The 12,059-nt window shown below is 40.1% G+C and overlaps 1 protein-coding gene across 1 annotated transcript in view; it reads left to right on the top strand.

Moving 5' to 3' along the window:
- The first annotated feature begins 531 nt into the window (after positions 1-531).
- pacrg (PARK2 co-regulated) overlaps positions 532-12,059 on the top strand; it is a 172,746-nt gene continuing 161,218 nt past the window's right edge. Inside the window, exon 1 of the mRNA XM_038729390.1 lies at positions 532-723. Coding sequence (XP_038585318.1) covers positions 655-723 — 69 coding nt within the window. The 5' untranslated portion in view covers positions 532-654. The remainder of the gene's footprint in view (positions 724-12,059) is intronic.

Below are 12,059 nucleotides of genomic sequence, written 5' to 3' on the forward strand. Positions count from 1 at the left end.
ATCTTTCAATCTTTTTATTTTTCTCATATTCCATCCATTACATGATGTTACATTTCACCCTGGTGTATATTATAATGTTACATCCCACCCCATGGTATGTTAGAACAAACAGTTGGAACGCACTGGCTCAGAAGAGCTCGGAGATTCAGACAGAAATGCCAAAAATGTTACAACCGTCTCCGGTCTCCCCTATAGCTGCACACCTTGGCAAACAAAGAAACTACAGTTTTATGCACTCCTCTTACCTCATAATAATTAAAAAGATAGGTAGCAGGATTTAGATATAATAAATCATTAGAAGCGTCTAATCTCTATAGAAATACCAATGAAATAATCCCTACATTAATATTTCTGTATATATATATATATGACACATTTTAATACAAGTAAATTAAATAAAAAGAACAACCTATTTAATGCTTAGTGTGAACACTCAGGCATCGCGACACTTTTCTCTGCATATTTTCAGCAGTGCCCCAGGATTTCTGTGGGAACACACGTCTCCACAGCAACCAGACCAAAGCGTCTCTGAAGTTGCACAGCAACGACTACAAAAACAATCAGGCGTTACGTTTTGAGAGCCACACGAATATCAGTTAGTTAGCAAACATTGCCTTTCATTTCTTCTCATTTTACAAGACGACACCTGTGGATATGTTGAGAAACAAGACGGAGCTGAAAACACAAGGCTTCACCGTGAAGGCCACTATGAAGAACTCCGTGGTGAGTGAAGTTATTTGACGTCGTTAACCGTAGCAAGCTAACGTTCCGTCAGCAGGGGGTTTGTGGCCGTTTTGTTAGCTTTAGCAGTGTATGTAGCCTGTTTGCATAGCATGTGTTATTGGGGAAGGTGACGAAATACAATGTGATATTTGGGATTTTAAAAAAGGCATCATTCAGTTTATCACAGGGGCCCTGCATCATTTCTGTTAGAGAGAGCTCAAGTTGTCTTAAATCTACACAGATGTTTGGCTTGACACATGGCTTTGCCTTTGAAAGTTTGCAACATCTCATACAAGAGTAGCACAGTAATAGTGTAAGAGAGACAAAGAGAGAGAGAGGTTGAGTTGTGCTTCATGTGGTGGGTTACTTGAACGCTGACAGTCTGGACTCCCACACCTGCGTGGCACCACTTCTAGGTAACAATTGATGGAAAAAGGGGTGGTGCTGGGGGACAGCCTCTTTCTTGCAGATTTAGATTATCCTCTTCTTTTCCTCTGTCGTTTATCTATTGTTATTCAGCAGAACCTCATCTTCTTGCCTTTTGTGCAGAGCAAAATCTTTCCACACTTAATAGCCGAGAGAGATGGGGCACTGGTGGAAAAAGGGCAAAACCAGAATGGCTAAATGTTTTATCTCCAACCATTATTTTGCTGTTCCTGTGTTCTGTGTGCAAGTGTGCGAGTGTGGTGAGTGTGTGTAACTCTTTGGCCAGACAAGCTTGGTTGGGTTACACACAAGTATGGGCATTTGAGAACTCTAAAATGATCCAATAACTTTTATGGGCTAAAATGACACTTTTAGAACCCATTTCAAAGCTATTACAGAATGATTAGACACTATGAAATTTAGAAGCCATATGCTAAGAAAAATGCAAATGTATTTTTTTATGACATCTTGGAGATACCACATTAACATCAAAGAGGCATATTTTGTAGACTAACATGCTTGTCAGATAGAGTTGTCTATTTGTGTGCCTAGTCACCAAAGCTTTTTATGTGTTCTAAGAAAAATATTGTGCACTTATTTTTGTACTGGTGCTCCTTTTCCTGGACCTTGATTTCCTTGCAGAGCCGTCCCCATCATGAACCTACAGTATAGTTAAACTGTGTTGAAGGAGTCTTCCTCTCCTCTCATTTACTGCAAATGAAGATGGATCAGGAAAGTGTAATAGGTTTGTATAGCATAGGGCATTAGTCTTTATTAATGAGGAACTGTATTGACTGGTCAGTAAAACGGCCAAAAAATAGATTATGATTAAAAATTTGGACTAGTTGTATCTGTTGTAGGTCTTCTATACCAGTAAATTTATTAGGTGAGTATAAGTTACAAATTTGCTGTCACTGTGGCCCATGGTTAAGTGTACTTGTAGAATTGTGGAGTGGACTAAAGTTAAATTAGAGCCTGACCAATAAATCGGCATGTTGATATTATTGGCCGATATGAGTGAATTTCAGATACATCGTTATCAGTGTTTATAACAGCCGATCAATGACAATTGCATAGTTTGTCCAACAGAGTGTTTGGAAGCCACAAGTCCACAGCAATCAGCTGACATAATCAGCTTTGCTTTTGTTCAAAGTACCATTTAAAACAATAAAACAAGTTTATTTTCAAACTGCATTATGTAATGTTATCTTCACTACACATATCAAATAGGGATGTGTTTCTGTAAAGAAGAAAAAAAATAGTGGCCGTTTTATTGGAATACTGGATTTTATAATCCTCAAATATCAAAATCGGTATCGGTCTTAAAAATCCCATATTGGCCAGCCTCTAATTTGCATGCCCAGTTATATAGTAAAAATAAATCTAGTAAAAATAGGATGATGTATCAAACTGGATTTTCCCTCAGGTGATGTTGTTTGTTACTGAAAGATGTTTGTGTAGCCTCCAAATCTGCTCTAGCAGATGTGGTAGATCATAGAGCAGCTATGCTGTTGCTGCATTCTCGGAAGTTGGAGATCAGAGCTGGGAATGACATCACACCTGAGCTGACGGCATTCCAGTTAACAAGTCCAAAAACCTTGCCCGGCCAGCCATTGTTTACAACTAGCCAGGTTAGCTATTGTTATCCCGGCTGATTAAAAAAAAAACACATTGTGCAGTATTTACTCATACTAAACACTGTGGCAACACGTCCATAGTGAGCAGCTGGACAGCACTTTGTGTACGAAAATTTCTACGAGATACAAGTACACAGAAGTGCTAATAAACAGTATAAACTACAGCTTTCACTAACTGTCAGACCAGATCTTGGATCACAAACTAGTGGTAGTGCGGTTCTCCCAACTTTCCAAGCCGGAAATCCAACTTAAGGGGTGTTCCCTTTCAAATTTCCGACTTTGAACTTTGAAATTCCGACTTCCCTTGTCAAATGGAACATACCATATAAGCTGCTGAAGAGAACAAGCCTCCCCGTCATCATTTCTTAGCTTTGCCGTGCTTGTGTGAGGTATGTAAAAGTAAAATGTGCTGGTACGCTTTTTTAACACTGAAACCTGTGTTAATTATAGTCCTTCTCAACCGATGATACTGTACTGTACAAGTTCGACTCATTCAACAAGTTCAGTTGAAGTTGTTCACCTTTTGCCATCAGAAAGACAACGTTGATTCAGTTCGTGTGAGGAGGAGGGTCATGTTGTTCACTCTGTTTTAGGGGTTTGCAGTATCACATATAAGGAGCAAAGTCTGAGATGTGTCACATATTACTTCTTGCTTTTAATTCTCACTTGGCACTTTAACACAGAGGCAGTAGCGGCTGGTGAGCAACAAAGCATGTCACAGTCATATTGTCAATTGAGGCATTCTTTTACTCTCACTTGCCTGATCTCTCAGGCAATTATCCCCAGCCTATTTTTGCTGGGACAACGCCAAGCTCTTCATTAGAATCTCTTCCTTTCAGGGTGAAATGAAGACAGGTGGTTTACCGTATTATTCTTTTTACATTTTTAAAAATAATTCCTACATGCAAACTTGGCAACATGTCACTATCGGGGATATGGTAAAAGCATCTGCTTATTCAGGAAGGTCCAAGAATACCATATATTTTGATATCTGTGTTTAGTTTTGATGCTGTCTATGTTGACAGTGTTGACTTGGTTCATGGTGAAACGAGAGCACTGCACCAGAAGTTGAGGCATCCATGGTCAGCAATAATTTAATGAATGAATTTAAGGAAAGTGTCAGTTTAATATTTTCTGTCAGCAATCCCCCCCCCCCCCAGCTCTTACTTCCATATCTTTTTTACTTCTAACATGTTGCCTGCCCAGTCTTGGGTACTTTGATGCAAACAATTTAACTAGGTCTTCCACTCTGAGCCAGTAAGTTTCTTGCAGACAGCTATTGCCTTATTACCTTCTCACGGCACTTTTAAAGAATCGGGGCTATGTGATAAATAGAAGTGGAAGAGCTGCACAGTTCTGATGACAACAGTAAATCTCCTTTTTTTTGCTGTGGCAGGGACTGCCTTGAGATGCAAAAGAGGCAGTCAGAGTTATCATTGACTTCCTCCCCCTTTTTTGAAGGTCATAAACAAATCTCCTGTCAAGAGCCTTCACAAGGAAGGCTCCTGCAAAGCCCTTTATTATTCACAATCTCCCCAGAGGATCTGCTACGTCTGAAACATGAATGATACTCCCACACTGCCATACCACTGGCTAAATCCTCAACAAAAACCATTACATTTTTCAGAGGCTTGCTTGTGTCTGGTGCCTTCTGTTTTTTTTCCTCCCCCGTGGTCACTGACATATCGCTCCAGAGAGGGCAGCTTTGCGGAGAGCTGTGATTTGTAGGTAACGACAAGGCCATTTCAAGCCTTGAAAGGGTATGGGGACTTGAAGCATAGGCTTATTATGCTTTAAAGTATTTGTGGTCATAGAAATTGAATCAATAGCACAGGCCCCTGAAACTCTCTACCTTTTTTTGTAATGATTCATCCCCTAGCATTTAAAGAGAAAAAAAGATGCACTTTACATTCTGGTGGGAGGTCGTCACCTTGTGTTTCTGACGGGGGCGGGGGGAGGAGGGGGGGCAATGCTGTTATTTTCTGTGTCAGAGGCTTATTCCAGCTTGGTGACAAAAAACAGTGGTTTGGAGAGTGACAGAGCAAACACCTGCATAGTGCTGTGACACGAATGGACAAGAATACACATACTGTGTATCACAGCTGACACAGATGAAGGAAAAAAAGATAATGATTTTCTTATCTTATGTGGTATGTGTGCTTGATATGGATGAAATTGTTTTTCATGGTATAATCCTATGGAAGTATTTGATTTGGCCAATCCGGCAAATGAAATACCTGTCAAATCAAGATACTTCACAAACTACTTCATACTTAGCATAGCAGCAGTCCTGCTCTTTGATTTGCAGCATTGTCTACAAGTGTCCCAGTGGTAACCTCAATGAATTGCAATCATCATTAGTGGAATTAATTACACCTGTGCTTCTTCTAATATGACGTGCAAAAGCCAACACAAAGTCTTTTATTGCCCAACCTAATTTTCGCTTGTTTCTAGCCTTACAATCAGACAGAATTGCCATTCGTCGCTGAACGAATCAGAGGTGTTAGCGGTGAATGAAAGGTGTGGAACCAGGCTAGCTTATTTCATCTCTCTGTGTAAACACCTACTTAAAAGTAAAAACATTTGGTCAGTATGTACTTACTGAGCACACTTGGAATCAATCATGTAGATAGGGTACAATTGATTTGTAGACTCTTGAAGATGTGGAATATATGACCTTAGACCACCATCATGCCCTGTAATCAATTTATGTTGTCTGTAATTTGTTGGATGTTTGCCACAACACATCCTGTAATGTTTCGTCTTTAACAAAGGCCATCTCTGATGATATTTTCAAGGTCTTATAGTCTAGTTACCAATGAAAAGCAGAGTGCTATTGGTGTCATGAAGCCTGTTAACTCAGGAAAAGCTCCTCTATGAAAAGGCAAGAAAGAAAGGACAAAAATTAAAGTCTAAATGTCTCCACACTCTCCTGTGTCCTTCACTACAGCACAACATGTTGAGAACATAGACGTGATCCTCTTTGAGAAGTGCATTGCACAGCTCATCCGAGAGGACGAATCGATACAAACTACACCTGATCTCAACCTCAACTTTTGTGTGCCGTTGGTCTGTAGATTGCTGATCTGATAGACTGCTTTTATAATAAGCACACCTCATTTACTGTTTGCTTGGCCTCTGGGATGAGAATTGAGCTGGCCAACACTGTCCCCATGTCACCTCCCCACAACCCACCAACCCCTCCTCCCCCCAGCCCCACCCTCATCCCTGGCTCACCCCACTAACCCCAGGGGACAGATGGAGACTCCATCCGAGCAAACCTGACCTCCATATCTTATTCAATTCCTCCCCCACAGCATTATCATTATATACCTGAGCAGATGTCTCAGCTCCCTATGCTGTCTCCCTCTCTCACTTTCTCTTTGCCAGGACATTCATGCAACCAAACAGGTCCCTCAAGATGAAAATGTTTTACACTAAGAAACAATGGGTTACTAGACAGTTGCTGTACAGTGTAATAAATAAAACCTGAACCAAACCAGCATTATAGTAATAATAAATAATAATAACGATAACACAATAATTCAATGGAACAGAACGTAGATGCACTTTAATGGTTAATTGATTTGTATTCTAGTAATTTTGTCTTCAGTATATAGAACCATGTTTTGTTAAGATTCTGTCATGTGAGATGTGTTGATTCACATTTTAGGTATTTGGCTTTGACGCAATAACATCTTAAAAAAATAAACCATCAGATCAAATTAAACAAGTGACAGTTTAGAAGTGATCCTTGATTAGGGTTTAATTAGTCTAGAATCTCAGTGCAACCTGATTAAATGTAATCTCACTTTAAATTGCAATATAAACATAGTTAAGACACTGTCTTAAATTAAATTTGGTTCAGAATTTATAAAGATTTAAAAAGTTTGTCTAATAGTCTGATGTGTATCAGTTACAGCTTGATTTGAAATGATTAAATCTTCTTTCCTCTTCTATCTACTGAAACACCACAGGGTGGAGAAATCATAACAAACGGCTGCATGTTTGAGACAGAAATAAGCTCATCCTTAGTTATATTGATAGCAGGCAGTTGTTGACCAAGATTGAATCCCTGAAAGCTTTTATGGAGATGAATGTGCCTATTTATTATTTTCACTCATAGTCAAAATCATTCTTTCCCATCACTCCATTCCATCCACATTTACCTGACACAGGAACTCATAATGTGCCCAGCGTGATACATAAATTGGCCATGAAGCTGGTTGAGGTATTTCGTGTTGTGTGTGATGCGTGCCTATGCAACAAAAGGCAAATTGAGCTTGTTTCTATTGGATGCCATGCTGTAGATTCTCTCGCCTGCTTGCCTGCCTCACGTGAACTGCCTCATGAAAGTGTCTTCCCTAACAGTGGTGCTTGTGGACAAACAAAACCTCACACACAACCATCTTTCCTCTCCTCTGCTCTTGCACGCTCATCTTATCAGCACCAGAGGCCTGGTAAGCAGCTGGGTTATTTCAGGAAGAATTGAGTCATGGTAAAACAGGTTAAATTGGCAAAGGACTCTGGAGGCCTGCTGGCATTTCCATTACTATCGATCAACCACAGAGCCCAAAGGCCTTGAGTGGACGGAGCATTGGTTGAAATCTTACAGTTTCCCCCATAACTTTGGACTTTGTTGACCGTGGCTGCCTTGCTCCTCATTTTAAAAGCAGTGAAAAAAAGAGCAATTCATTGTCAGCTATTCAAAATAGAAGCACATTCTCAACGTTGTTTATATATTTTTATCCGTAAAATACCATTTCTTTTGAGAATTTGCTTTGATCCACTAGAAACCAAAATTTGGTCCATTTAAAATCTACATTTCAAACCAGCCTGGGCTCTATGCTAACTTTTTCCCCCCAAGGAGTACATGTGCATATTACACACAAATGTATACTGTGTGTGTATTGTCCTTCTCATACAGTGCAGTTATGATGTGAAAACCAGTGGAGAACTATGGCGGTGAAGACCCTAGAATCTGCATATTATGGGCCTTTTAAATATTGTTTTTTAAAACATTAAATTCAAATACATTGAATACAGCTTTTAAAACATGGACACAGCTTTTTAAAACGATAATCACTCATCACAGTGATGAGTAAAAACACTCACCACCGGAAACTATATTGATTTTGGTGCATTGTGGCTTGTGGCATGTTGGACTAGTTTTTGAACCAAGGATTTCAACCAGCACTGACCACACAAGCCATGCCACGCTTATGCAAACAAGGTTACTGAACAATATTTATAACAATAACTTCAGTAAAACAGATGTATAATAGAACAAGGGGAATGTGTGGCTGTCGGGAGGAGGCTGGCTAGAAGTAAAACATTGGCACAATGGCATCCTGGCTCTGGCTAAACCTACATCTGTCCACTGCAGAGGCACTATCCACAACCTGAATAGGAACTAGTTGAATTAGTGTATTAGTATAAGATTACAAGATTCAGTCTATAAAATTTCAAGGAACTATGAAAAATGCTCATCACAATTTTTCAGAGCACAAAGTGATGTTTTCAAATTGCCTCTTTTGTCTAACTAACAGTCCAAAACCCAAAGACTATTAATTTACTATCACGAATGACACAAAAATAGCAGCAAATCCACACATTTAAGATGAAACCAGCAAATATTTCACATTTTTTTCTTTAAAAAAATGACTGAAACAATTAATTGCTTTTGACTGACTAATCTATTAATTGACTTATTGTTGCAGCTCTACATAACAATGAGTTTAACATTTATCCAAAAGTTTGACTGGGCTCATAAATTATTTTTCTGGTTTTGTGGGTTCAAATGCGAATGAAATATTCGCACTGCGAAGCCCTGATTTTAACCACAGATGAATTTGGCAGAACTTGCAAGAAGTACTTTCTGTGCCCCATGCTCCTCTCACCAGGTATCAACAGATAGATTAGGTCATAATTGATGGCATGCTATCTGAAGTGCATGACTGCTGAAATGACTGTGACCTTTTCCGTGGTTGAGGAAAACACCATCTAGAAACTTTGGTCAGATATGGAGAAGTACTTCCACAGTATTCTAACATGACCTTATAGGAAGTGCTCGGCTGATTATGTCTATTATGTTTGCTTTCCTCAGAGGCTGGCTGACAATTACACTGGCCTCTGTGTTTGTTATGTTCTCCTTCAAGCCCTTGTAGCCTGCATTCTAATTAGATGGCTTTTAATGGAAAATGTTTATTGCTCCTTGCAGGGCCTCTATTTTCCGCTGTAGAGTTAATTAGCCCTATGTCATGTGACAACCAATGCAGAGGGCACCTAGACCCATGCCTCTTCTATGAGCAGTGTCCTACTTGTATCAAAAGCAAGGGATCGGCTGAATTACGCGCTTGTTTCGACTTCACAGATGAATATGAGGACATAGTTTGATGTTGCTATTTAACATAACCCACACATACACACACAAACACAGTAGTTGACGTGGGTTATTTTGTCTATTACACACTAAGCTTCCTGTAAATGATTTGGAATTACCATAAAATCAATTAATATGTTGTCAGCTAATGTTGTGTTATCCAGCTTTGACAGGAGGGATGACAGTAAGACTGTAAAGTGATGACTTTATGTAACGCTAATCAGTTAGTTTTACTAACTTTCAAGCTTATGGTCTCTAATTTCATTGATGTATACCACCTGTATCATGCAAGATTGTTTCACAAAAAGAAATATAGGATAAAAGTATTATTTTGGCAGCCTACTTGATGTAGGGATAAACATTGTTGTTTGTGAATTTTAAAATTGAATTATTGTGGGTGAAAAATACATTTTAATTGATTGCATTGTTTAGGTGTATCACATGGCTTTTCTGTCACAGTTTGCCTCTCAGTTCCTGAAGCCACCGACTCTCGCCCTTAGCCTTCAGCATTATTCTCTTTATCGGTCCCTGTCTCTAGCCCGAAATCCACAGACCTGCCATCCTCAAGCTGTCCACCAGCTCGCCCCTTATATTTTTCCTCCTTTCCCACTTCTCTCATCAGCCCTGCAGTTACCTGGCCTACACCGCCTACTCCTCACCTGCAACTCATTCCCTCACCAACTACTCACCATTTATAGCATTTCATGTCCTTTGTTCCATACCAGATAGTTATGTTGTGTTGCTGTGCGCGCATGCCTTGGTGCCCTGAACTGTTTATAGAGCTTTGGTTTGGAGAGACAAGCTGTGACATTTTCCCCCATTCTGAAGTCCCAATGCATTGAGCGAAATGTTAACTTATTTTGCATTCACCATAACGTAGTAGGTGGTGGTCACAAAGTCTTGCCCCCTTTCAGAGCGATTTTCTTTGATCAAGTTTCCCTCAAAAGTCTTATAAGAACCAAAATATGACGACACTTAGTCTTCCAAAATACCCCACATTGCATGCTTCGCCTGTGTCTGGGAGATTGTTGCTAAGTTTGGTTGGTGCTGGACCAGTCTTAGTGATAATTTAACGGTAATACTAACCGTCTGGAATTTTATCGTGGTTTATCATGAAACCTATTTCCCTTTCATCCACAATGACTACTTGTCATAGTTATTGAGGTGATTTGTATTTTGTTTATTGAGTTTTTTAAAAACCTGTTCATCTTGACAAACAATTTATAACTCAATATTAATACTGATAAGCAGACATCTTGTAAATTGCCTCATTTACTTCAAAGTCAGGTCAGTTGTGATCAAGTGTTTACATTATGTTGTGTCTGTGTCCTTACTTAAATGTACTTATTACAAGTGATGCATGGTGTGCATATGTTCACACTCTAAAAGTCTGCTAAACCTAAATGAGGCTATGCTTTGGTGTTTTAAACTGACAGGACATTAGCCATTTATTCATCCATCTTCCATCATTATCACCCATCATACTGACTTGTCCTTGCTAGAGGAGAATAGGCCCCTTAGTGTTCTACTTAAGCATGCATGTAGAACACTTACTACAGGGTCATATGTTGCAGCTCACATACTGCCTACATCAACATAATAGGAACCAGTAGCAGAAAATCAATGTATCTGACAATGTTATTCCATTCTATAATGCCAAATGGTGGCCTTTGTTTCTCTACCCCCCACTTTGAAAATCTTTTAAAATCACCACTGATGCAATAACATCAGCCTGACCTTTTGATTTTTGCTGACCAGCGCAGAGACAAAATGGCCTGCATGTCTGTAATCCCTCAAGGGCAGTGACAAAATCTACCAAGTGCTACCGTGTAATAAATGTTAGAAAACAAGCATGTAGCAACACAAAAAATGTTTCTGTTAGAAAACTTATTAGGGTTATAGTTGCTCTAAAGAGAAGAGGGATGGGAGGGCAGAGCAAAAGTGCAACAGTGCCACCATCTTGCACACCGGATGCAGTTAGAGATGGCAGCAAACTTCATATATGGTGCTCCAGGGCTGTGGTGTTCTTTACCTAGTGCCAAGAAAGTAAACCTGCAACCCTTTGAGATTTGAAGTAGTGTGTACCTTCCCTTCAGAATTCTACTGAGGATTACTCTGCTATTTAGCTCATGCCTCGCATCCAGCTGAGTCAAAGTGCTCCCAGTTGAAGGTACGCTGGAGGCAACAGCGCTGCCGCAGCAAGCTGGAGAAGGCAAGGAAGGGGAAGAGCTGGAAGGCAGAAGTACTGTGACAATGTCGGAAATGATCCACATCACAGCCCGGCACCCCTCTGCTCCAGCCACCTCTGCTCATTACCCTTGCAGTCCGGAAACACCGAGCAAATTCTACTAACAAGTGTTTGACCAACACGCCGTACTGTGGCAGAAGGAGACATGCAACCTGTTCATGTCTCTCTCTCTCTGTTTTCTACTTTTTTCACTGTCTTTTCCTCTCTCTCCCTCCCTCCCACTCTCCTAAGACAGAGGAGAACAAAGGGAGAGACAGAAGAAAAGCAATATAACCTCTTGGCCCGTATCTGTGGAGCACAGCAGAGCATGTCTGGCCTCAGACACGGCTTTTCCTGTCCTTTGAAGGCCCTCATCTCCCTTTTGATTTCAGCCAAATGGTCAGCTCAGTGGCCGACGCTTAACTTTCCATCTGTCACTCTGACACCCATCTCTTTAGTGTTGGTGAATCTGTCTGACTTTGCTTGGACTGTCTGTCTGGCTGTCTGAATAAGGTTGTGACATGGATGCTGATGTGCTAACGTTTGCGACTAAGACCTTTAGTTGAGACAGATAAGATAAAACTCTCCCTTTTTCTTAAGGTTGTCTGGACTGTCTTGGCTGTGTTTTATTAATATTTTAGGCATTTAGTTGATGATCTGATAG

Source organism: Micropterus salmoides, unplaced genomic scaffold, assembly GCF_014851395.1.
Source record: "Micropterus salmoides isolate LMB-PRFRI ecotype aquatic unplaced genomic scaffold, ASM1485139v1 Ms_hic_scaffold_19, whole genome shotgun sequence".
Lineage (NCBI taxonomy): Eukaryota > Metazoa > Chordata > Actinopteri > Centrarchiformes > Centrarchidae > Micropterus > Micropterus salmoides.